Consider the following 27,898-nt stretch of genomic DNA (forward strand, 5'->3'; position numbering starts at 1 on the left):
GGGTATCCAACTTGAATTATATGGAAAGAGGACTGGAGCTGGTATCTGAGCAACAAGAAAGTGGGTCCCCATTCTGGAACTGAATTCCAACACTGCGTATAACCATTTCGTTTCAGATATGAACTGTTGGGCAGTTTTATTTTACTGTTGTACCTCTGTGGCCTAGGAGTGTGTGCACACGCACACAAAAAAGCCTAGACAGTTAATCTCCTCTTGGTATTTGTTTACTTATCACGAACAAACCAGTAATGCTTTGGTGTCTATTAGTGTTACATCTATTCCTGTGTTCCTAGAATACTGTACGCTACAGGTGCTAAGACTTGTTTTGAGATTCAATATAGGCCCTAAAAACCTGTATAGGGACTGGCCTGCTGATGCTGATCACTTTAGTTTTAAGCAGGTTTATTTAGCTAAACTTTCTTCTGGAACAGAGTATATGATTCCCCAGACAGCAAATTGTTCCCCATTTAAAAAGCGTTGCCAAGTCCTACAGCACCAGGACCAATTCTAAGAAGCCAGCCTCCTCCTTCCATCTATCATTTTCTTGCCACTACCACAGTCTCAAGTTGAAATTTTTCAGCTATACCGCTGTGAGGGAAAGTACTGTACCTTTAACCTTGGAAGCGCAGATCCCCTTGATGACCAGCTGTCCCTGGTCATTGCAGCCCATTTGCTCTTTGCATGATAGAAGTTGTCATAGTCAGTGCAATTCCAAGCAAGCCTGCCCCTAGTGTTGCAGCCTTGTAGATCAAGAATACTGGGTGGAGGCTGCCTAAAATTTAAAAAGAGGGAAAATAAATCACCCCTGAAGGTAAGAAGTTAGTTTATTCCTGGTGCCACTATTTTGAGTATTCTCGTTCAGAAATCTTTACATAAGATTTTGATATCTCTAATAGGAAAGGGTTATTAATTCTAAAGACTTGTTGACCAGGGACTTCCGACAAGATTTCTTCTATTAATACTTATGCCTATTCTTCCCCAGAACAAAGAGGAATACAGAAATACGTCAGCTTGTTGCAGTAGAGGATGTAACTTGGAGGTACCAATGTTTCAAGCTATATAAAGTAACAGTCTAGTATTTACACTGTACAGACTAGGCCCACCTAGGGCCAGTGCTCTGTTCTGTCATGCAGGACTTCCAAGTTAGATAACCTGTCTCTTTTCCCTAGCTTGCAGGGAATGGGAGTAGTACCTCATGCTACTCAATGGTAAACACTTATGTGACAGATGCACAGCTGATATGTAATAGTATTATGACTAATGCTATGTAATGTTATTAACACTGTGACTTGGTCAGTAAGGGGAAGTGTCTTAGGAGTAATGGAGGGTTTACGCGCCTATAATATGTGAATTCAGTGGGGTCTGTGTATGAAAGCGACACAATGGCTTTCCAGAAAAGAACACCCATATATACACTTTAAAAACAGTGGAGCAAGCTGTTAGCTTCAAGGATCCTGTCTCAAACAAGTTGCAAACCTTGTTTTGCTGAAGCTGGGAGCTTGGTGATCAGAAGAGGGCTAAACAGTTAAAACTTTCACTTGTCAGAACTGTCCAGGGAGACAGACGGACAGAGAGGGAGTCTTAAAAAGCTGGACTTTCCCAGGGCCAGGGACACCTTAGGAAAAAGTCACACATGTACAGCCTGGTTTATTGTTCTTAAGATAAAATATATTTTTCCTCTGAATGCTTTTGTTCTATATGAATAAAATTTTGTTTTAAGGAAGCTGTTGGTCACTGATTACCAGTTATTGTCCCAAAGGGAACAGAATCGCAGAGTCTGGGCATAAGTCAAACCTGCTGTGGTAAATCATGGTTGATGCACAGTAGATTGCAACACAGGGGCAAGTCTGATAGCGGGAGCATTGTGTGATTCCACTAGAGGCCTGAGAACTAGAGTAGGTGCACTCAGACCAGGAGGGGTCTGAGGTGCAGTCAGCCTGGTAACTTTGACAACCTACACACGTGCTGTAGTTAGTGCCTCTAAGCCTTTGTCTTCATTACAAAATTTGATTGGTAGGACACACGTGAAGAATCAGATTAACTAAACTGATGCAGACCACAACTTTGCCCTTAATGTAGACAAGGGCAAGCTGTGATCAGCACTGTTATCAACCAATCACGGTTGAACTTCAGGAGCTGTTATCCTATATTTGTGTTCAAATACTCGTTAAGGTTACCATAACTTGTCACCATGACACAGTTTACAGCTCGTCCTTGTCTATTCAGACTGCAAAATCCTTGCTCAGTAATATCATGGCTAGCTTAACTTTTCCCTCCTTATATTCTAACATAATCAGATTTTGTAGTGAAAACGAGACCTCAGACTCTTAGGGTATGTCTACATTGCAATGTAAGCCCAGGGTTAGTGGGACTTGAGTCAGCAGATCCTGGGTTAGAGAACCCAGGGCTTGAGCATCCACAATGACTGTCAACCCTAGATTAAGAATTTTCTAACCTGGGCTCAAATCTGGGGCACTAGTGTCCAAAGTGCTGCACGTAGACACAAGTCAAACCAACTGTATTCCAGACTCCTTTTTGCCCTCCCAAAATGTGGCCACTCTATCCCTTTGATTATGATGCAGCGTGGGAAAACTTGACTGTCCACGCTGTACGTTATAGGAAGTTTGAACAACCAGCCAACACATCCTGGCCAGCATCATTTTGGTCCACATTCTCCCAGTTACCAGAGCCAGCAGTGTGGATGAGGTGCCTTTTGAAGAACTCTCCCTTGTGATTTCACTCCTGTTTCAGGAAACAGGCAGATACGCTGGGGAACATTTTCTGACCCACTGGAGGCACCTGACAGAGCTTCTGATGGAGCAGGAGGAGGAAGACACAAACATTGCAAATTCAAACTGATGCTGCTTATGATACTCTGTATTGCTGCTGATGCCCCCTTCGCAGACCGGAGCTTCTGGAGCAGGGCCACAAGCACACACTGGTGGGACCACATTGTCATACAGACCTGGGGTGGCCAAAAATGGATCCAGGACTTTTGCATGAAGGAAGATACATTTGTGAACCGTTTGCCTCAACCTTTCTACTATAAAGACACCCACATGAGGGCAGCCATGCAAGTCCAGAAGCGGGTTGCTATAACTGTCTGGAAGCTGACTACCCCAGATTGCTACAGGTCCTTTGCCAACCAGTTCTGTATTGGCAAGTTCACTGTGGGTAATCAGGCATGTGATTTATCTCCAAGGAGATGGGCATTAAAGATATTCCTGAAGTAATAGCTGGGTTTCAGAAGATGGAGTTTCCAAACTGCTCAGGGACCATTGGTGGGACTCACGTGCCCCTAGTTTGCCCTCCTCAACGAGCACATGAGTACATAAACCACAAAGAGTACTACTCCATACTACTCCTCCAGGCTCTTGTGGACTACAGAGGTTGATTTATGAATGTCAACATGGGTTGTACTGGGAAAGTTTGTGATGCCATGGTTTTTCACCTCTGGGAAATCTACACTCCTGGACAAGCTGGGACACTATTCCCACCAAGTGACATTGTAATAAATGGAGTTACTGTCCCCACAATTGTTCTGGGGGACCCTGGGTGTACCTCCTTTTGCTTTGGCTTATGAAACTGTACCCTGATTTCAAAGGCCTGAGCAAAAGGAGGTTTAATTAGACTCTCAGCAGGTGTAGAATGGCTGTTGAATGTACTTTTGGCAGATTGAAAACCCACTAAAGATATTTAGACAGATTCCAGTGTCATCAATGCTGTGTGCATTACTGTGACTTGCTGTGCTCGCCAGTCTTTGTGAAGCCAGAGGTATCCATTTCCCCCTGAATGGGCCTATGACAGCAAGGGGCCACTGAATCAGTACCCACAGCCAGAAAGAGCACCTACTACAGCTGGAGCTGCATGCATCAAGACGACAGAAGTCAGGGATGCTTTGTGACCCCACATTTTGGATTTATGTGGCTGCGTGGAAGAGGGAGAATAGTGCCTTTATGGATGTGCTTGTGGGGGAGAAGGATCTGATAGATTGTGGTGGGTTTTCATTGCTGAGGGAGAGGTGGGGGGTTGATTTCCATGCAATGTACTTATGAATGACCTGATTGCTTATCAAACGGAGAGGGACATTGATTCACAGTATGGACTGATGCAAGGAAGTGATTGATGTATGGATTGATGTAACTAACTGTACTGAGGAATAGTCCCTGATCATGTGTTTACCTTTATTTTAAATACACATTGTATGATGTGATGCAGTGAAAACAATAAACTTTCTTGATAAAATAAAAGGTTTATTTATAAATATGGATTAGAAAAACACACCATTAACCCATTGCCAGGCAGGCCAGCTGCCATTATCACACAAAAACACCTGTAACAACAACAAACCCTTAAAAAGACTCAAAACAAATCATAAAGTGCATGAACAAGTGAAAACAGTGAAACTATGTACAAGATAAAACCCCCTACTGTTGAATGTCCCCAGGCCCCCCATTATCCTTTCCCTTCCTTCCATATTTGCTGTGCACTTAGTGCCAGGGGAAGGAGCTCAATAGGGAAGACTACATAGGGCACAGTTGCCCTGCCCTGCTATTCATAGGGCCTGATTGCATGGGTCACCCAGCCATGGATTTGTCCCAGCTGTCTCTTGACTGCATCACAGGGTACCATGGAGGGGACTCAGGCCATGGTCTGGGTTATGCGGCAGGAGCCGATACACTGTCAGCCATTAGAGATGTCAGCTGTTCAAACAGCTCTTTCTGCAGAGCGCTGTCATCCTCCCTTAGCTGCCATTCTTGTTCCAGGAACTGCGAAGCAAGAGCCTGCTCTCATGTTGAAATCCTGTCCTCAAGCTGTGCAGCCAGCCTGAGCCTTTCCTCCTGCCTCTTGCCATGACTTTCCTCCTAGTTGTAAATCCCTCTGTCTTTTGTACTGGACCTGCTTGTTGGGTCTCTCCAGAACTTCAACCAAAAGTTCATCATGAAAACGCTTCCTCTTGGAATGGACCGTGAAGGTCTGCTGATCCAGGTTTCTGCTGCTGTGTAGATAAGTGGTGGAGAGGTTCCGCAGCTAGTAGAGGTTGAGGGGCTTTGGAGTAGGACAAGACACAGTGGGTTACTGTCTCAAACTGCTCAGTGCAGGAGTACAGAAAAAAATCCCAGCGGAATTCCAAGGGCATAACATGTCCAAACTGAACTTTGGTATGTTGTGAGAAGGATGTTTCAGACCACAGAAGTTCCCTGAGCACTGCCAGTTTAATTGCAGAGACAATGGTCAGTTAAAATCAAAATGGCTTCCTCATGCCAAAAAAATTGCAGAACAATTTGGGAATACAGGGGAGGGAGCACTCTGTGGCTGTGCTACAGAAGAGTTTTCTGTGATTTCAGGCCTTCCACATTTTGGAGGACATAACATTTCTTCTTAGAGTGCTTGCTCATGTCCATTCCAGTAGGGGTGTGCGTGTGCTGTATGCACTATCATTGGAAGGTTTTACCCTAACGGTACCCAGCGGATCGGCTGTGGAGCCCCCTGGAGTGGCACCTTAAATGCAGTGTGTATATAGTCCCCTGCTGACCCGCTGCCTGCTCAGTTCCGTCTTGCCAGAATAATCTGACAAAGGGGAAGTCCCACAGTCGGAGAGCTTCCTGGCACAGGGGAGAGGAGCGAGCACCATCCTGTTTGTTTATACAGAGCATCGCTGTGGTGTTGTCCATCACTGAGACACACTTGCCCTGAAGATGGGCCTGGAAAGTCTGGCAAGCCAGGTGAACGGCTCTCAGCTGTGACATTGATATGCAGCGATTGTTCTGGTTGTGACCACAGGCCTTGAGTTCTGATACTGCCCACACCCATTGGAATGGACATGAGCAACACATCCTGAAGAACAATAGTTACGAGATGGTAAGTAACTGTTTTTTGTGGTGCCCCATTGGCAAACAAAGATGTTATTCCAAGCTGCAAGTGGGAAACCAGCCATCTATAAAATCAAAGTATTCAGATGTATAGTGACTGAACAGTATGAGTGGAGTAAACTAGTCAGCTGCAACACTGGCCTTGGAAAAAACACCTGTGATGGGCTGTTAACCCATACAAGCCTGGAAAGGGTTAATGAGGCTAAAAGGGTCCAATTAACCAAACAGGCAACAGTTGAGGGGAATTAGATGGCCTAAGTAACCCTCAAATGATGACAGAGCCTGGCTGAGAAGGAATGCAGGGGCTAGAATAAAGCCAAGAAGCTGGCAACAGAAAGGGGCTGCAAAAGAAATAGTTCACAGTCACTCCCTGGGAGTAGGGAGGTGTGTTTGAGGCTATGGAGTTCAATACTCTACAGTTACCCGTTGGGAGGAAGGAGTTTGAGTTGGTATATCCAGAGGGGAGAGCCAAAAGCTGTAGGAAGGAGACCAGGGAAAGAGCAGCAGCTGCCACAATTGCCAGGTATAGGGCCTCTGGACTGGGAACACAGAGTAGTGAGCAGGCCTGGGTCCCCCTACCAGCCACAGGGGAAGTGCATGAGAAGACCACCTGAGACCATTGGTATGGAAAGACTTTGACATTCCAGAAGGGATAGTCTATAGTGACCTGGCTGACGATCCAAGTCAGGAAGACAGAGCACCCTGAGTTACAGGGAGTGAGAAAAACAGCAGCGCATGCAGCGAGCAGTAGAAGGGGACGTCAGACCTGACTGGAGATAATCCCTAGATGTGGCCCCTAGGGGTGAGTAGAGTGCCCTGTGACAACGCTCTTCCTCAAAATGTGACTACCTAGCTGATGTTCCTTCTACAGAAGAAGTTTGCAGCTAGCAGCCCTCAGGATTGGGTCAGAATTCAAGGGAAAATCAAGAAGGGAATTCAGGGAAATCAAGAAGATGCTGCATTAGCTTTCACATGGCTTAGTCTGTTATGACTGGATGCTTATACACAGCTCCACTGCCATCCTCCTTATCCTCTCTCCCTGGCCCCCTGCCCAGCACATTTCTGCATAAAATTTCAAACCCCAGTTGTATTTGGGACAAATGATTTTGTCACCTGTGGACTACATGGGCTACCTTTAACTAAAATGGACTAGATTTCTAAATAGAACACATTGCTACTTTCCTGCCGCCCCACAGTTGACTGTTTCCAGCTAGCTTGTTACACCGTTGAATGGTTATAGAACGGTGAAAGTCAAGGAATGGCAACATAGGGTCATCATGCACCACTGTTGACTCTGTGCTCGATGCAGTACCCAGCCCCCAGTCCAACTCATAAAATGGACATGATGTTGGCAAGTTGCCCAAGGTATGCTTCTTGTCCCTTTCAGTACTCAGTCTTGAGCCACTTAATCTGCTCCCTACGCTGGTCACCAGTCAAGCACATTTCCAATGCTGTCAGCTTCTTTGTTGTTTGCTGGTATGTGTAGTCATTCCTGGTACTCTTACTAAAATCCACTGTTTTGCTGGCCACACACCAGAGATTAACCAAAAGCTGGTTGTGCTCCTGCAACCATGAAGCAGCATGCCTCACAGAGGACTTCTTCTGGTCAGCTTCCATTGTAAACACAGAAGGGTCTCCAAAGGTGTTTGCAGCTTGTCAGTCAGCAATAGAAGGGTTAAATGCTGACTTGCTGAGCTCCTGCTCTAAAGCAAGGGGTGTTTACATATCCCTGGAGTGACTTGGTGATTCTTGGGATAGAGAGGACAGAGGAAGTCAGCACATGGGATTGTGGGATACTTTTGGTGGCCTCCTAAGATCTGAGTCGGGCGGGGGGTGGCGGGGCTGTGTCTACATGGTAAAGCAAGAGGGTTTGAACCCTGGGTCCTGGCTTGACTGGGGCTCAAACCCTCCAACCCCTGCAGGCTCCTAGGACCCTGGGTCCAACCCAGAGTCTGAGAGATTTGTGTAGAGAAAGAGAGAGAAGTGGGATTTGGTCTCAAGATGAGTCTGAGCCCAGGTTTACATGGCAGTGTAGACATCCTCTTGGGTACTTACATGGCCCCCGTTATCTTAGTGTGTCAACTCCTCACAATCTTTAATGTATTAACTCTCACAGAGGTAGGGAAAGTAGTAGTATCCTCATTTTACAGAGAGACTAAGTGACTTGCTCAAGGTCACACAAGAAGTCTGGCAAGGGAGGGAATTAAACTCTCATGTCCCAGGTAAGTGTCCTAGCACTGACCATCCTTTGGACATGCTGCTCTGGTTAAAAAGATGGATGGTCATTACAGCTTAAACATCCAGGCAGCGATTTGCCAAACAGATATGTTTCTTCCATCCTAATGCTTTTTCATTTTTGGCTCACGACTTGCCAACAATATTTTTTAAAAGTTACTGCTGATGAATGAAATTTTGTAAAAAAAAAAAAAAATTGTTTTAAAACAATTCTGCAAGTGACTTGTTCTGGGTACTCTCTTCCCTGTTACTGTGTTTGCACAAAAATAGGATTTATCTTCTGTAAGAATTTACCTGCTTATTTCTCACCAGAAGTCAGCATCAAGAGATGACTGAGGTCCCAGAGGTTTATGACTTCAGGTGAGAGAAACACCTACAGAAGCTGATAACCAGCCAATGAGCAAAGGTCTGGGGTTTGGTCCCCCACAGTAGAAGCTCTCACTAGATGACTGGACCGAGTTGAGGTTATGCCCCATTATGGTAGGCATTGTAGCAACCAAAAGCAGGAGAATTGCTGTCTCAAAAAGCTTACAATCTAGTGCAAAGTACAACAGGGAGTTTGTGATGTGGGAGCTGGAGCTGGGACTTGGCCTCTATATTCCATGAGTTTGCCATCAAGCATCCCTTAGACTGCAACAATGTTTAATCCCTGCTGATGGTTGCAGGATTCAGACTGTGTGACCTATAGGTAGAAGGCCCTCTTTGGCTCATTCACAGTGACGCCTGTCCTGCTGCTAACAGTATGCCTTTGAAAATATGGATTGATAAGTTTATATATTAAATTAAGCTTGGCCTTTTTTGGAGCTGACACAGGCAGGGTTTTTTTTTAAGTGTCTGCACACAATGGCAAAATCTCCCAAATATTGCTCTCTGACTCAAACACAGTCTGCCATACCTTATTCAGAAAGGTACAGCTCCCCTTAGCCCCACACAAATATTAAAAATGCAGAAGTAAAATAAATATTAGCAAATCCTCCTGATACTACATGCAGGGTCCTTATACTATCTGTTGCACAAATATGTATATTTTTTTCATTCACAGGTAATCACCACAGCTTGAACCCACAACCTTTAGAGCTACAGTATAGACTTCTTACACTTCAACTAGAGGAGTTGTTGGTGGGAAGGGGAAAGGATGGTGTTAACCTCTCCGTGAATCAGCCCACAAGGGCGAAGACGACGACACATGTTGCCAGTGCATTACATATTTCTTTGAGGGATAGCAGTGGAATGCTGGGCATCAGGCCTGGGTTTTTTTCATGACTGTGAAAGCAGACTGTGGTCTAGTAATTACAGGCAACACAGCCAAATGTAACAATAGCCACGTTTGGGCCTTCTGCCTCAGACATGTGGATGTAAATTATTATTATTTCCCACTTGAGCTAAAGAAGCAGTTCTCTTAGCATGGAAGTCCCAGCAGGGTCATAAGCTTCTATATGTGCTCTAGCTGTAGAGGTGACACTGTATCAGTGTGGATAACATAAGCACCTAATCTAGCATGTTTCTTCTAAAAGCCTTTAGCAATGTGGATGACACTTGGCTCTTGTATATTAGAGTTTGAAATAGTACCTAGAGCTCCAGGGCCAGCCCATGACATTTTGGCACCTGAGGCCAGGAGCTCAAATGACGCCCCCATGCCTCCTCGCTTGGGTCAAAACTTTGAAAGGTCTCATTTCTGCCTTCTTCCTGTTCTTCTCCTCTCATGGTACTGCTCCGCTACCTACCCCAATAAAGGAGAACTAACAACTTAAAATGCCTTGTTCAAAAAATTTTAAGTAACACTTAACTTTCAAACGCCTGAACAGCAAATGTAACTTTTCTTGTCCGCATAGTAAACACTGGCATTTTTATGTGTTTGAATAATTAAAGTGGTGCTTTTCGTGCCTTCTTGGTTGCAAAGATTTGAACTGTTTCCTGAAGGTCCACAGTCTGGGCCAGCTCATGCTCTGTTGAGATGGTTGCAAGGCCAACCAGGCTCTCCTGTGTGATTGTGAAGCGTAGATGTGTTTTTATTAACTTCAGCTTGGAGAAGCAGCGTTCTCCACTGGCAACTGTTACAGGAAGTGTTAGAAGTATGCGCAGAGCAACAAAAGCATTTGGAAAGAAGGTGGTCATCTTATCTGTGCACATATATTCCAGAACAGCCTTTGGAGCTGATCCTGCTGAAATGTATCTTGAAAGGGCTTTCAGTTCATCACCTAAATCACTCGCATCAATATAGGGCATGTCACCATGTGTCAACACTGTCTCTCGTACCCTGCATTGCTAGTGTAGATCATCTTCAGGTATAGTGAGGAGTTTTGGAAGATCATACAACATCCCAAATATATTGCTATGTTGCTTGAACTGCATGAAACGTTCTTCAGCTGACTGTATTGCACAATCTAGCACCTGGTTAAAGAATTCAACTTTGAGTTGTTGTTTGGGGTCTCTTATAGGATTATCCCGGGCCTCGTAATCAAAATGTCTTCTTCGGTGACTCTTGTATTCTTGAATGGGTGGGGAAATAGCTTCAGTATGAAGTTCCTCTGCCAACTTCTGTGCACTCCTCATAACATTTTGAAATCCCTCATCTGACAGGTAAGACTGTAGGTATGACTTTGCTTTGTCCAGTTGTTCCATTGCTCCAGATATATCAAGGTCAACACCTTGGAGTCTCTTGCTTACAACATTTATTTCAAACAGTATGTCATGCCACAAAACTAAGCCACACAGAAATTTGAAGTTATGTATGTTTCTGGTGATTCCATTTCCCTCTGCCACTGTTCTCCCACGAACAGTTCCTGTCATAGCATTATCCTCCATAATGGTAACTATGGCATCATCTATCTTCCCAATTTGGTGTTTGATAGGCTTTATCGCCTCCACTCGACTTTCCCATTGTATGGCACTCAGTGGTTTCAGTGTCAGAGAGGATGTTCCCAGATGTTGCTTCAAAATTTGCCATTGATGAGAAAAATACATACATGCTTTGAATTACATTAAAAAATTCAGCAGCCTCACTAGAAGCTGATGCTGCATCACTGACCACCAAGTTCAATGAATGAGAACCTGCATGGAACAAAAAAAGCTAGAGGGTTTAACTCTTGGATCCGTGTCTGCACTCCTCTGTTCTTTCCTCTCATGTTGGCACCATTATCGTAGCCCTGACCTCTCATGTCAGCCATCACAATTCCTGTATCTTCCAGCTTTTTAAGAAGCACATTTGTCATACCAGCTCCTGTAGTGTCATCAATGTCAATAAATTCTAGAAAATGCTCTCTGACAGTCACCATTGCAGGGACATTTTCACTAGGTTCTGTTGTTCTTACAAAACACACCATTAAAGTTATTTGTTCCAGATGGCTGATGTCAGGTGTGCAGTCCAGAACAACAGAGTAATATCATGCTGACTTCAGATCTGCCACAATCTTCCGTTTGAAGTAACTGTATGATCTCATTTTGAATTGTTTTCCCAAGGTAGTGGTGTGTGTACATTTCTTGGGTGGTGACTCTCTTCTTAAATGTTCCTGGAGTACAGCATCAAACTCAGCCATCAGCTCCACAATTTTAAGGAAGTTTCCGTGGTTTGGCACATACAGCTGATCTGAAGTGCCACACAGTGCTAGGTTTTGGGTAGCAAGCATTCTCACAATGGCAATGAGCCTTTTCAGAACATTTTGCCAGTAAAAAGACTCTGATGCAATCTTCTCTTGATGCGGATCATCTATGGTGGCCTTTAACCTTAGTCTCCTCTCAAGCTCTTTCCACCTATGGAATGCTCTCTGGTGATCTGCTGCCTTCTCATGGCATGCCAGATTTCTAGCCAGATTTTTCCAGTCCTTTGTTCCTGTAGAACCCAATGTGGCTGGAACATTAGACTGGAAGAGTTTGCAACAAAAACAGTATGCAGCACTCTGGGTTTTTGAGTACATAAGCCATGGTCTCTCCACTTTGTCACCATTGGGGATTTCACGCCAGTAATGTGTTGGTTGGAAACTTCTATTTTCATTGTCTTTGGGGAACATTTCATTGTCTTTGGGGAACAAGTGAACATTCACTTGCTGTGGCCCATGCAGTACAAGGAAGTCCCTCTGCTCAAGTGGGTCCACAGTCCTGGATCGTCTAGACTTAAGGAACTAAACTCAGCAGCAGCTGTTACTTGCACCTCCACCACACTCTTCTCTGATCTACACTTTTCTTCAGGAATGTGCATGGTTACATCCATTTGAGATGGAGATATGGATGCTGCAGTAGCTGCCAGGTCAACTGCACTTTGACTAACTGGAAGATCAGGCATCTCCTCATTACTCACATCCTCACTGGGGCCGGAAGGCTCACCGTGAACATGTGTGTCTATGTATCTCAGGAGAGCTCCTTCCTGCTTAGATAGAAAAGCTTCCTTTGCTTTCTTTCTTTTTCTGAATGCTGCCCCAGAGGGGCCTTTTCTTCTTTCACTCATGACTGCTGTTCTGTGCCAGCTATAGTGGCTCTCAACACTCAGTTGAAGGGGACAAATAAGCAGGCTAGTAGCAGGGCCTGAGTGAGGGAAGATATCAGCATCTTAAGGGCCTAACTGGCTCCTACTACTTCAATTGATTGCCTGTTCTCCTCAAGAGGGTTCAGGGAAGCAGCAGGAAGCAGGAAGCTCCCTGAGAAGCTGGTGTTAATCAGTCCAGGCTCCTGGGGGTGCTAGAGAGGTACATAAGAGGCTGCTCCTCCTCTCTCTCCCTGCAGCTCCTGCTGCTTTCTGTTATTCCCTCTCACCTTTTCGCCTGCCTGCCTGTTATGTCTCTTGTGCCCTCCTTCCTCCAGCACAGCACTCCACTATCTCTGTGCATCTAGAGCAGAGAGAATATATATGCACCAGCAGCAGACACAATTTTCTACACTCTGGGTCCTAGTGGCGCCTCCCCAGTCTGGCACCTTAGGTGGCTGCCTCAGTTCACCTCATGGTAAGGCCAGCCTTGTAGAGCTCTAGCTGAAGTGACTGGATGTAAGCTGTTAATTATCTGTGAGACTGATGAGTGACAGTGACATCCTGTGATAGGGTGTTCACCCGACACTAGCCCCAAAAGGGTTAATGTGGCTCAGATGAAAGAGAGAACCCCATGCACCACTACAGAGTAGGGACCGAATGGCTCGGCAGCAGTTCTGCAGAAAAGGACCTAGGGTTACAGTGGACGAAAAGCTGGATATGAGTCAACAGTGTGCCCTTGTTGCCAAGAAGGCCAATGACATTTTGGGATGTATACGTAGGGGCAATTGCCAGCAGATTGAGGGATGTGATCGTTCCCCTCTATTCGACATTGGTACTGTGTCCAGTTTGGGCCCCACACTACAAGAAGGATGTGGAAAAATTGGAAAACGTCCAGCGGAGGGCAACAAAAATGATTAGGGGACTGGAACACATGACTTACGAGGAGAGGCTGAAGGAACTGGGATTGTTTACTCTGCGGAAGAGAAGAATGAGGGGGAATTTGATAGCTGCTTTCATCTACTTGAAAGGGGGTTCCAAAGAGGATGGATCTAGTCTGTTCTCAGTGGTAGCTGATGACAGAACAAGGACTATGGTCTCAAGTTGCAGTGCGGGAGGTTTAGGTTGGATATTAGGAAAAACTTTTTCACTAGGAGGGTGGTGAAACACTGGAATGCGTTACCTAGGGAGGTGGTGGAATCTCCTTCCTTAGATATTTTTAAGGTCAGGCTTGACAAAGGCCTGGCTGGGATGATTTAGTTGGGGATTGGTCCTGCTTTGAGCAGGGGGTTGGACGAGATGACCTCCTGAGGTCCCTTCCAACCCTGATATTCTATGGTTCTATGATTCTATGGGGTTAAGTAACCTGGTAGGCCATACCTGGGAGAGAGTTAGGCTTGAGGCAAGCACTGAATGAGCACGGAGCCCAGCTGAGCAGGAGCAGCAGGGCTGGTATAAGGCCAGGAAGTGAGGCAGAAGAAGGCTGCAGTGTGGAAGCCTGCAATTTCTCTCTGGAGAAAGAGCAAGAGGCAGAAACCTTGGGTAAAAGCAGAAGCCCTGGGATCCTGGCCCTGAAGGAAAGGTTTACCCAGAAGATGGGTGGAGTGGAGGCCTAATAAAGGTGGAATAGGAAACAGCCCAGGGATATGGCAGCAGGGATGATGCAAACCTTTGCCACTGATCCAAGGGTCCCTGGGCTGGAACCTGTTGTAGTGGGTGGATCCGGATTCCCCTACCAGCCACTGGGGAAGTCGTATAGCTTGGTTGGCATAGCTATTGCCAGTGCACTGAGACTTTGATACCCCAGAAGGGGAAAACTATAGTGACCTGGTCAGAGATCTGAGCCATGAAGAAGGAGCACCCCGAGTGACTGAGGGGAAGCGCTGCAACTCCTGGACAGAAGGGGGTGTCAGCTTGGGCAGAGCTATTCCCCAGAGGTAGTCACAAGGAAGTGCCTAAGTGGTGAGTAGAGATCCTGTTACAACCCCACCCTCAAAGTATAATATGATACACTGAAGTACAAGCCCAAAGAATAAAGTATCTCCCATTAGGCTACAGCTATAGTACCATATGGCTGGCTCATCTCTCTTTTTACATCATTGTGAGACTGCCTTCACTAGTATTCAAAATCACGTTATTCCTAAGAGCTGCCAACACTGAAATAAAATAGTGTAGTTCCTTTGGTTAAAATGCTGCTTACGTACTAAGTGTGTTACACAGAATTCTTGACATTACAGTTAGTAATATTTACAACTACGAAATATGTTCCCTAGAAATAATCTGTCACCTCTGGGGGAGGGGAGGGAGGAAGAAACTGCCATGGATGGTGTATGAGTCCACATTTTAGATGTAATCTGCTCTGACACACTCGGGTTTATCTGGTGTTGGCTGGCATTAGTGATATTTTAAAAAAATCAAAACCTGCACCCACTGCATTTGAAAGGCTTATTCAATATTTGATCACCCTAGCAAAATGAAAAGTTTACTTTGCAAAATGGAAGGCTTCACTGTCTGTAGTTTGACTGTTTAATAAGCTCCCTAGGCGAGCAGACTGCATCCAAGCTGTCCTAAAATGTGAAAAATGTTCCCAGTGCCACGGTGACATCACAAGCACAAAGCTGATAGCTGCTTATGGGTTCCAGCTGGGCTTCTGATTACTCAGAGGCAGTGCAGGCTAAGCAAATCCTATTTTCTTACTCTTCGGAAGAAGCCTCCAAAAACTACTTCAGTGCCAAGGTCTCCTGACTGAAATCTCCCACTAGTCAGGGAAATATTGACCTACTCTGAAATATTTCAAATACAGTAACTTTCTATTAATTTTCTTAAATGCTGCATTGTTTCCTGTAGTCAGGTTGAACTAGATACCTCACTGAGTCCTTACAGATATGTAGTCCACTACAAATATTGCCTATTTAAATGGAGTGGGTCTATTGTTGTAAAAGTGGCTAATAGGTAAACATCAGATTTAATGCTGAAGTGCTATTTGAAAGGGAAAGGTGAGTCCTTACAGAAGGGGTTAACCACTACAGATTATGCTGAGTGGGATTAAAATAGGCATTGCAGAAGTAGTCCATTGAAGGGCATCAACAATAATTATAATGATGAAGACATCAAGATGTGGACATGTGTCAACTAAGTAACTGTGATCTTATTGGCTATAATCCTTGTCTTTCCTTTCCTTCAGAGTGTTCTTACTCTTGCTCATCTTGACATGTCTAAAATTAGATTGTAAGCTCTTCAAGGCAGGGCACCTGTCTGTGTTCTGTAAAGCATCCAACATAGTTTTTGGAGGCAGCAGATACAGCAATAAGGGGGGATTTGACAATCATTAGCATATTTTCTCAGATTGATACAATGGATAATTGCACTAGAGTGCTGTGGGGAGTGGGGTCCTCTGACGTCACAAATCTCTCCCTTTTGTAAAAGACGCAGATGCAGAAACTTACTCTTAGTGTAACTCCACTGAAATCCATAAAGTTACACCAGAATGAATTTGGCTTAGAGATTCCAAGCCAAGGATAGTGCTGATTGACATATGAATCATGGGGTTATGTATTAAACTGACAAATATGAATATACAGACAACAAATTTAATATGTATGAAGAGTTACAATATATATTACACATTCTTGGAGCAATTTCAGAAACTTTAGTCTGGCTACAAACTGGATTTGAATACGGAGCTGTATGTTGGGAGTTCTAAAACAGTGGCTCTCAGCCAGAGGTACACGTAAGCCTGGGGGTACACAGAGGTCTTCTGCGGGTACATCTCATCTAGATAACTGCCTAGTTTTACAACAGGTTATTAAAAAGCACTAATGAAGTCAGAACAAACTAAAATGTCATACAGACAATGACTTGTTTATACTGCTCTATGTACTATACACTGAAATGTAAGCAGAGCTAGTCCCCAGATGTAGCCACAAGGAAGTGCCTCAGCAGTGAGTAGAGTACAATATTTATATTCTAATGTATTTTATAATATGGTAAAATGAGAAAGTAAGCAATTTTCAGTGATAGTGTGCTGTGAGACTCTTGTATTTCTATATCTGATTTTGTAAGCAGATAGTTTTTAAGTGAGGTGAAACTTGTGGGTACACAGAACAAATCGTATTCCTGAAAGGAGTACAGTAGCCTGGACAGGTTGAGAGCCACTGCTCTAAGAGAACTGTAGCACATCTGTCAGGAGATGGAGCTGTGCTTTTGCCATCTAACATACCTGTTCAAACATGTACATGCTTGCAGATCAGCTAAATGCAGAGCTTAATAGTATGTCTCTGGTCAAATTATTTCTCCCAAGAGAGAAATAAGGCTAGTTTTCATGCTGTTGGTTGAACAGTGGAAAGGCCACTGAACAAGTTATGCACCTCCATGATGTTCTGTTGTGAGCCAAACCTGGCACATTACATGAGAGAAGTCCTCTGAAGGACAGGTGTCTGACGATGTCCTCCAGCCATAGTGTTTTAGGTCTTCCAGGGGATCTTTTCCATCTTGCTTTCATTACGTCAAAGTTGAAGATGATTCTTGCGGGGAAATTGGAAGGCATCTGGAGGAGATGACTGTAACACCTTACAGAGCCTTGGGCAACCATTTGAGAGAACAGGACCTGGTCAGTTTAGAAGACAGAGTTCTTCATTCAACTTGAATTCATACCACTGGATGATTTTGATCCTGTGGAGATGCTTCATCTGAATGGTATCCAACTTCTTTTCAATCTTGACAGAGGGGGCATGATCACCAAAGCATTATATTTCCTCAGCTTTAAGCCATTCCTGAAACCACATTTTTCCATTCCCCATCATGACTTTGAGGGGGATAATAATGGCAAAGTAAATGGGGGAAAAAGGCATGTCCAACTTGCATGCACCATTTCCATGCTTACATATTACCATATGCTTGTAAATTACCATATGCTTGTAAATTAGGCATGCAAATGAGCTCACTTTCTATGTGCATTTACATGTCTAAAATTCTAAAAATCTGGCTCTTGATGTTGATTTCTTTTTTATGTACATTATGCACTCATGTCCACAAAAGGGGAAAATAGTCTAGTCTCTGCTGCTCGTGTTCTCTCTTTTTTTGGCCGATGAACACACAAAATAGAGTGGCATGTTCAGATTGCAATTTTAATTTAATGTTGATGAAAAGCTGAGTATCCAACTTTAACTTAACACATTTTGTCACCCTTTCAACAGCATTAACTTTGCCAATACTTATACAATCCTTGTCCATCTGGTTATCCTTATCCAAAAAAACAAAACCTGTTTTCCTACTGAACCAATCTGGATGTGTCATATGCCATTTGAAAACTCATTATTTGTATAGATGTCAGAAGCAGAGCTATGGTAATTAGCTTTACTTTAAAATTTTGCCATTTACAGCACTAATTCTCTTTCAAGATTGGCCTTCATTGTAGATAGTACTAGTGATTACTACTTTCAACGTTGTATAGACAATCCCAGTGTTTAAAACACACACACACACACCCCTAGATGGATAAACAATTCATATTCACAAACCAATCCTCTCAAGTTAGAATTTTTAGACTTTGGACTAGGGACTGCCATTTATTATGTGTTGTACGCTGCCTAGCATAATGGGGCCCAACCTGGTTGTGACTTTGAGGTGCTAATGCAATGTAAATGTTTAATTTACATCCCAACACTATGTTAAAAGAAAACTAAGGTTACCAAGTCAAGCATGCATAAGTGAGGGGGGTGGAGACACACCCTTTGCCAGTGGGCTTCACACTATGCCAAAGGAATAGTGAGACTTGGAAATAAGAGGTTCACTTCCAGATTCTGCGGGGAGTGTACTCTACTTATTACAGACCCTTTTGCTCCTACCCCGGCCCAGCCTCTCCCTGGCCCCTTGTCCCTGCCTCTGGTGCTGTGCTCCCTGGCTCCTATCCATTTTCCCCTCTCCCAAATCTTGCCCTTGTCCCATCCCTGCTCCTATCCTTATGGCTCCCTCCCCCCCCACACACACACATTGTTCCTATCTGTCCCTGTCTTCTGTCCGCTTCTGCTCATGCCCAGCCTCTCCACTTACACTCCTAACTCTGTGCTTGCCCAAGGCTTATCCACTCCCTTTTGCTCGGGCTCCTGCCCCTGGCTCCCTGCCTTGTCTCTTTCACGTCCTTGTTCTTTCCATTCTGAAGCCCTCTCTGCATTCTAGCCAGGGGGAGCATTGAGCACACAGGAAAGAGTCTCCCTGCTCCGAATTGCAGTACCCAGTAGCACCCAACAGATAGGAGGAGCAATTGCAGGGAAAGTTCACCTCAGTCCCTGCAGCCCTGGGCTGGAGTATGGTGAGTTGTTCTGTGCCAATGGCTCATGTGCAGTCTGGTTGGCATGTAGGAGCTGTGAGGGGATAGAGCATGCTCACGGCAGATGGAATCTCCAGATCATTTAGTTGCCAAACTGTAACAAGTTTCTAGAGAGTATTTTCCAAAAGGTTTATAACTTGGTCAAATTTTTGAGGCATATTTTCACAGGAACATCAAAGCACATCCTGAAAATCATCACTGCCCCTTGCCAAATTTCAGGTCCCTGCTCCAAAGCATGGAGCTGCTAGAGCTTCTCAGTAAAACTGTTAAGAATTCTTTTTAACATGGATAAAAATATTCTTCCCCTAACGTCAGTCTGAGAAACATCAGAACTATTTTAGCTAAAGCTTAAAAAACCAGTTTGAGACAGACATCTGGCATTGAAAATATCAACTTGAAAGGTTTGTTTGGCAAATTTATAAGGACTGAAAATAGGGCCTTATAATGGAAAGTATTTAGAATCCTTACCTATAGATGTCACTACCTGCGATAATAAAGATTGATTCTTTCTTTCTAAATTAAATAAATCTCACCTATTACTAAGACAAAGAAGGAAAGAATGAATATTATAGTAGTGTAACATTCCCATCCAGTCCATGCTGATGAGCATCCATCCCTTTGCTTTGACATCATAGAAAAGACTAAAATTTACAAAATTCAATCTACAAAATTATTTTCTCCCATTAACTGAGCTCTGTGTCAGCTCAAAAGTTTCTCTCTCACCAACAGAAGTTGGTCCAATAAAAGATATTACCTCATCCACCTTGTGTTTCTAATATCCTGGGACCGACATGGCTACAACAACATTGCATACAAGAGACAAGGAGCAGAGATTTGAACTGTTCTATTGAATATTAGGTTGTGGATCAAGTTGTGCAATAAATCCAGCCCTGATTTAAGGCTGAAAGTCCAGCAGGAAATTCTTTGAAACATGTTGGAAACTGTCAGTTTGAAACTGTCCAGAATGAAGGCAGAAGTGACAAAAAATGACATGTTGGAAATGCGGAGACGAGAACGCAAATCTCATATATATGCTACGGAGATGCCCCTTAAATTCTTTCTGGGAATAGAACAATAGGAATGTGGATGGGAAACCTAAGATATTCAAGAAATGGAAGTATGTTGGAAGAATCTGAACACTGCAAAATGGTGTACAGGAGCATGTGAGCTACCAAAAGTAGAGGGAAAAACACTTTCTTACTGAACAAGAGACTAGGTGATTTTTTTCTCAAGAGAATTAGGTATTTTATTTTTAGAAGTATATGAATAATATATTTCCCATTTTCATGGGACTTAAAAACTTGTTATGAGTGACTGTTTATCATTTTAGTAAGATTTTTTTATATACAGTACCATATTTTTCATTTGCAGCAGAGTATGTCAAAGCATTTGCCAATATTAATTGAACGTCAAAAACTCCCTGTGAAGGTAGTTAAATAATATTAATCTGTTTAACAAACAGGCCAGCTAGGGATTAGATAAAGCCAATGGTTTGTCTGTTTTTGGTAGAAAGTACTGGCATTTTCTGGTGACCCAATCAGTTTCTGCAGAACTGAAGGCATAATTCTATTGTTAAATTGGCATCTTCCTAGTCAACAGATTTACTCATATGTACTCTGTAGTGTCTGCTTGCTTCAGTGATTTAATATAAATGTTAACGATAATTTTTTTTGTTTTGGTTTGGTTTTTTTACACCAGCTAGCCCTGCAGAGTCAGCACAGCTAATATGGAAGGAGCTGGTTTCCATTCCTTCACATGTGTTAGCAAACAATTTTGAGTATCACCTATCCCTGTGCAAACCTGTTGATGACCCTGCATATGCACAAGTGTTAATGAAGACTGAATTTAATTGCACAATGTTTATTACTGGCAATTAGATAAATCATCTTTTCACTTAAAAACTGAGCACACTTGATTTGGAAATTAAAGGCCATTGATGTGGGATCCCATAATCCCATTTTTAGAGCCATTTTTCATGAAAGAAACTACAATTTTAACTTTGTTTTGGAGTCACCTTAAAAAAAAATTCTTATGGCCTCTAAGGCTTTTGAAAGTTTTTATATATAATTAAAAAAAATGTATTAGAACTATCCAGTCTAAACAGCCCTATTTTTGCTACAGGCTTCTCTGGAATAATGTGTTAGTAACATCACAAGAGAGAAACCTAAGTTGCAACACTGAATTCACAATTCTCAACTTTCCAATTCTCAATTGGAAAGGAAAGGGATGTTAAGTCAGATTATTTAAACTTTTTGTTTCAGTATTACAAATCTGTTCAACTCAAATTCCTAACAGGCAGTTAGCTCTTTCACAAAGAAGTTTTTTCCTAACACCTTTCCTTGAAAAGAGGGCTAAGCTGCAGCTCGGGATTCTGCCTATTTTGAGGGCCTTATTTTTACCCAGTCCGTAGGAAGTCAGCAATTGTAATTCCTCATATTTCTAAAATGAAGGGAAAACACAAGGAGGGGAAAAAACTCAGTTTTAGGTAGATGAGAGGATCAGTAATGGACACAAAAAAATCCTCCTTTTCCATTCATGTTTTTAAAACTAGTTTAGGCCTCATAGTTGAAAAAGGAAATCTTCCAAATGTGAACCAATGCACTACTGTCAGCTAAAGGTAGAAACAAATGCCACTGAGAATTACATGGAGTGTATGCAGGCACAGTAATGCAGAGCTGCAAATTAACCCCATTCATCCTCAAGTAGGTGTTAACTCTGATGCCTAATATCTGCTGAAGTTAACAGTAGTGAAATAATATTGAAACATCCAACTATGCTGGGGATGTGGGCATAGCTGGTTTGAGTATCATCCCTGTTCTTCCAAGATGACCCTAAGGGCAACTGAGTCACAGAGAGGTTAAAGGAACTGTGCACTTGCAAACATTGTATGATATACATTACTGTTGTCGCCAAGCTCCTTGTTTGCTGGGGAGGGGGAACACATTTTTAAATCTTTTTTTACTTTCCAATTCTGGCTATAGTTGACAGCTTGTGGCTTAGAATAGTTTGGGCTGGACTGTGCCATTAAAGCACAGTCCTGCATGAGAGGTGGTGCAGAGCTGCTCTCCCACAGTGAGAGGTCCAGGAAGCATGGCGATTTGGGGAGACACAATGACTCCATGAGCTATTTAGCATGCTGAGGAAGCTCATTTCCTGCACCCTTTCAGGAGGATCCAATGTTCACACTCCTATTACTGGCCAGCTCAGTCAGCTGGTGTAAAGGGGGCTCTGCCTCTGCCCTATCCTCTCTGCAGTGGTGTGTACTGAAAGGAGGGCTAGCAAGAGCTGCAAGGGTGACTGGCCTCTGAATAAGGGAGCAGTTGCAAGGGGATAGAGGATGTTGGCACACTAATGCAAGGGCCAGCTACAATCTGGTAATTGTGTGTTGGAGCCACAATTAACTATTTCTTACACTAATGTTTAGCATTTAATTTAGAGGCCATGAGGAAGAGAAATCTTTTTGGTTAAAAATAATCAACTGGTGATCAGGAGCTGTGATCTATTTCTTGCTTTGCTATAGCCTTTCTGTGTGGCCATGGACAATTAATTTAAAATAAGGATGACATCCATACGAGTGGGACTGAAGCTTAATATGTGTAAAGCACTTACAGATCTTCTCATGGAGAGTGCTATAGAAAAGAGAAATATTAATTTCCAATTTTGTTAGTAAAAACATCATTCTGTGGTTGCCTTCTTACTGTCATGTTTTCCAGTCTCAGTGGACTCTGCTGGCAGAGAGAGTTGGCCCTGTTCTGACAGTTACACAGCCAATCTGCCGCATGCAGCATGACAAGAGACAGGCACGCTCTACAGAATGTCTGATGTAGAAAATCCTGATGAATGATGAAAGAGAAAGTGGAGTGTTATCGGCCTATTTCAGCAAGTTAGAGATTTTTGAGCTCTCACAGTCTGTAAAGATGACATTTTATCATCTGACCCTTGCTGTAGAGATACATATGAATAAAACATGTTGCGCTGGAGAAGGTTGTATAGACAACACTTAGTACAGAGGAAGGATAAAACATAAGATTCAACGTGTGTATAAATCAAGCCTCTGCTTTTTTTTCTGACTACTCTATTGATTACAGCACAGCATGTGTAATTATGTAACATGCTAAATAAAATATCAATATTTAAGCATTGATGGGCTTCATTCTGACATTTGTGCTAATGTAAATTTGCAGTAACTCCACTGACCTTGACAGAATTTCACAAGGGTAAGAGCAGAATCAGTTTCTCTATGCCCTTTGCCAAGAGAATTAAAATCTGACAACAGTGTAACAGAAGCACTTTAAGTATAGTGTGGGCCTGGTACTAGAAAAATCTCCTGCAAGAAAGGCATAGCAATCAACCCCTTCAGCACTTGAGTGGCTGAGATAATAGCGTTCCTAGAAAGGCTTGTACACTTGCTGGAGCACTAGTAACCTGCAGCCCAGCTCAGATGCTGCTCCTGGCCTATTTTCATCCTTAAATGGGAAAGGGGGGGGAAACAAGCCAGTCTTCCTCTCTAAGCCCCCCTTTCCCTGGACACTTGAACACTACAATGAGGCAACTCTCCCTACAACAACTCCTCTCCATTGCCAACCATCTCAGTTGTGCATCAGGGCCCAAAAGTGCCTTAAGTCCCCGATAAACCTATGAATAGCTGAGAGGTGGTGTGAAGACTTCAGTGCCTGCTCTTCAGGCTAGCCCTAGCCCACTCATGGCCCTACTAGCAGGACATCTGAGATGGGAAGGCAAAACATGACAGAGGAGAAAAGAGGGTATAGACTGAAGAGCAGGGGGAGAAAAGATGGGAGGAAAAACTAGCAGAAGGTAAAGTGAGGAAGGAGAAGATGGGAGGGGAAGGACAGAGCAGACCAAAGTCTAGAAAGCAAAGAAAAGGGCAATGATGTGAGGGGTGTGAAACAGGACTGTTGGATGCTTTATTTCTTGACCTCAGTCATACAAAATGAGCCATTTTTCCAAGAGGTCAGATCTCTGTCACCTGACAGGGATCAATAGCCACTGAGTCCATGGGTTACTGTTACAGAGGGGAGTAAGACTTATGGTGAAACTTAGAATAGGGAAATTAATAAATAAAGAGCAACTGGAATTAATTTTATGGAGTAGAAATATAGTATAGGGAGTGAAGACTGCAAAGAGGACATGGAGAAACTTCTTTCCCTTATGCCTGGCTTTTACTGTAATAAGGGAACACCCTATTTTTTCATTCTGAAAAGGTGGAGGAGGCTCAGGAGAGAGAGAAGCAGGCTACAGCTGCTAACACCCTCCTTCACCCATGAAGGCCTGGTCCATATACAAAGTTATATCAGCTTAACCAAAGTGATTTCTAAAGCAAGCTAGTTAAATTAATGCTTCTTTGAGTATAGACTCTCTTACCTCAGTTTAACCCTAGCTTTACACGAGCAAGCTAAACCATTTTTTAAACCACTGTAAGTGTGTCCACACAGAGGTTTGCATCAAAGTAACTGGCCCAGTTTAATTAAACCAGTGCATGTCTGTGTGTAGGAAATCCCCATGTCTGTTACCTTGAGAGTCTGGTGGTCATACCACTCCCACTTCTTCAGGTTGCAAGGAGAAGGTCTCTAAAGTAATTTAAAGGAAGCAATATGGCAAGCTGAGCTCTAGAAACTACAGAAGGAAAGCAGGGCGAGATCATCCCTGAAACTCCCGGCCAGTGGCATTCGCTGTGAAAGGCTGAAAAGCTAAGGCTTCAAGGATGGGGGGGGGAGGGTCTAAGGCATGGGAAGAGGCCTACCTGGGCCAAGTAATTACAATGTCGGTCTGAAATATTTAAGTTACAAAACTTGCCTACAATGTAGTCATTTGCTCTTTCCAAGTAGGCAAATATTATGTCTTGTGGGAAATTATGAGGAGGACTCCCCTTACAAAATCACAAAGTTGATCACTAATAATATGAAGTAAATATCTTTCAAATATTGCCAGCAACATCTGTGCTAGTTTAACTACTGGTTCATGTTTCAGTCCTTTATGGAATATACTCATTTCAAGAGAGCAAAGAGTATGTCACCACATCCATAATGAAGATTGAACTTGTGGGATTTTCTGTGTGTGCTGCAGCTCAATTCCTTTCAGGCTTCTAACAACACCCTCCTACTTTTACTTTTTGCTTCATCTTAAGTTTCCAAAAGTCTGGATGCCTATACGTGTATATGATCTTACACTTATAATATTTAGTTTTGGTGGAATGAAAGCAAGACCAGACTGTGATCTCATTTATATAACTGAAACTTCAGAGGAAAGCCACTTAATTCAATAAAGTTACTCTGAATTTACATCAGTGTAAACAAGATCAAGTGACATAAATCTTTTACAAGTGACATAAATCTGAGAAGCATATAAGAAATTTGCCGCCTTCTCCAGAACAAAAATTAACTCTCTGGAAATTCATGGTAAAATGAAAGGTTTACGTATTGTTCACATTTTTAGATATCTTAAGAAATAATACATAGTAATGTTGAAGTTTCGATTCAAAGAATCCAATAGTAATTGGTGATCAAGTCAGTCTGATTAGGCGTGTCCATGCAGTGCTAAGAGATACAGGGCTTTGTGACACTTTTGTGAGTATTCGCATATTGAAATAGATTTACATGAATATATAGGACAAAGATGTACCATTTCTACTAGCAAATGCTGTTTTTTCTGATTGATAAGGGGAGGGGGGGGAGATGTGAATTTGTCCACAAACAAATTTCACCATTTTTGCCAAGTCTCCTGCACCCCAAGGAAAATAAAGGTGTGTGTGTAGGGGGGGGGGGGGGGGCTTTATGTAATGAAACAAATGAAATCTACCATACAGCAAAATCATGAATATATGACAAGTGGAAATTTTCCATTTTATGCAAATCACATTTCCACAAGGGAAAAAGTGACTTGTAACCATAAAAGAAAAAATTGAAGGCAAGAATAGAACAGAAGTGTTCGGCTTTTCTTTTTGCCAGGGTTAAGAGTATTTCTAACTTCACGGGTACCATACCCAGTATGCTGAGCAAGTGCACTTCCTACAACTTTTGAAACACTTCCTCCTTGTCTTCTGTGTGCCTCATCATTCTATACTCCTGCAGAAACATCTTCACTGGCCACCAAACAGAGGCAAATGTTAACACTTTCACTTCCTCTGAAAGCATCAGTTTCTTTCTTTCTTTCTATCATTTCCATGCAAACTGAACAATGACAGCTCTTGTCTAGCTGTGCCAGCGCTAGAAACATCCAACCATATGGGTGTCAAGTATGGCACACTTCACCCTAAATCACCTCACCCTTGTTGATGTTGAAACTATTCCTCCGATATCAACGGGGTCAGTGCCCATTGTAGTAAAGAATGTTCAGGTTTATTAGGAGTCAATGTTACTCTCTATTAAGGAGTATTGGATTCTGTACCCTTCACATAAGCAAGAGAACAAAGGCTGATAGGGTGATGTGGAGCGGAATTTGACACGTCAAACACAGCAAGATATTTTAGGGTAGACACAGCTTCTACGAATCACACAAACCAAGACTGACGTACAGATACAGATGTTTGCAGTGTTGGACCCAGAATATAAGAGAGAGAAGGTTGGTGAGGTAACATCTTTCATTGGACCAACTTCTATTGATGGAAGAGACAAGCTTTCAAGCTAAAAGGAGTTCCTCTTCTTACAGATATAGAGACAGTTTCCATAGCAATAGTATCTATGCCTTCTCAAAACATTCAAGGTACTAATATAGTTAGAAATGCATTTAGAAATACTTTACTCATACATGGATTGATTGTGCAAAGAGCTGAGCACTCCAGACATAATTAGAAAAACATGTGCTTAAATTTAAGCACAAGAGTAGTGGGAAAAATGGATTTACTCTAGAGCTATCAATTAATCACAGTTAATTCACATAATTAACTCAAAGCAAATTAAGTATTAAATTAATGATTAATCACAGTTAATAATACCAATTTAAATTTATTATAAATATTTTGGATGTTTTACTACATTTTCCAATATATTGATTTAAACAATACAGAATACAAAGTCTACAGTGCTCACTTTATATTATTTTTATTACAAATATTTGCACTGTAAAAAATAGTATTTTTCAATTCACCTCCTATAAGTACTATAGTGCAATCTCTTTATTGTGAAAGTTCATTTACAAATGCAGAATTATTATTTTTTACATAACTGCACTCAAAAACAAAACAATGTAAAACTTTAGAGCCTACAAGTCCACTCAGTCCTACTTCTTGTTCAGTCAATCGCTAAGACAAACAAGTTTATTTACATTTACAGGAGATAATGTTGCCCACTTCTTATTTACGATATCACCTGAAAGTGAGAACAGGTGTTCGCGTGTCACTGTTGTAGCTGGCATTACAAGGTATTTATGTGCCAGATATGCTAAACATTCGTATGCCCCTTCATGCTTTGACTTGTAGATTGAACTATCTTTTGTTTCTTTTTTACGGTGCAAATATTTATAATAAAAAATACAAAGTGTAGAGTGCTCATTTTGTATTCTGTTGTAATTGAAATAAAAATATTTGAAAATGTAGAAAAACATCCAAAAATATGTATAATAAATTTAAATTGGTATTCCATTATTAACAGCGCAATAAAAAAATTTAATCGTGATTAATCACAGTTTTAAACCATTTGACAGCCCTAGTTTACTCACATGCTTAAAGTTAAGTGTGTTCTTACGTCTTTTCTGGATCTGGAAAAGAGTGCTCAGCCAGGGTTCAGGTCTTGACGTGGCTCCTCATGTCCATATGCCATCCACATGTCCTATGCCTTCTGCTTGCTAAGCTGTATCCTCTTCCTGCTGCTGCTATTGCAGGCGCTCTGCCAACAACAGGGTGTGTCTATGCACAGCTCTTGGTTTTTCAGTCGCAGCAGTCAGGCTGTCTGCCATGCAGCTTTCCCTCTGCAACCTGCTGCCAGGTTGCTGTCTCTGGCCAGCTGCTTCTATTCACATAAACCTCTGACTTTCTCTCCCAAGCAGGTCAGG

General features: G+C 42.6%; 1 protein-coding gene across 4 annotated transcripts in view; it reads right to left on the bottom strand.

Moving 5' to 3' along the window:
- SPMIP2 (sperm microtubule inner protein 2) overlaps positions 1-27,898 on the bottom strand; it is a 107,298-nt gene that overhangs the window by 23,181 nt on the left and 56,219 nt on the right. For all 4 annotated transcript variants that reach the window (XM_075127778.1, XM_075127775.1, XM_075127776.1 and 1 more), the window contains exon 4: positions 610-772. In XM_075127778.1, coding sequence (XP_074983879.1) covers positions 610-772 — 163 coding nt within the window. The remainder of the gene's footprint in view (positions 1-609; positions 773-27,898) is intronic.

The sequence above is a fragment of the Caretta caretta genome, chromosome 4 (assembly GCF_965140235.1).
Source record: "Caretta caretta isolate rCarCar2 chromosome 4, rCarCar1.hap1, whole genome shotgun sequence".
In the NCBI taxonomy this organism is placed as follows: Eukaryota; Metazoa; Chordata; order Testudines; family Cheloniidae; genus Caretta; species Caretta caretta.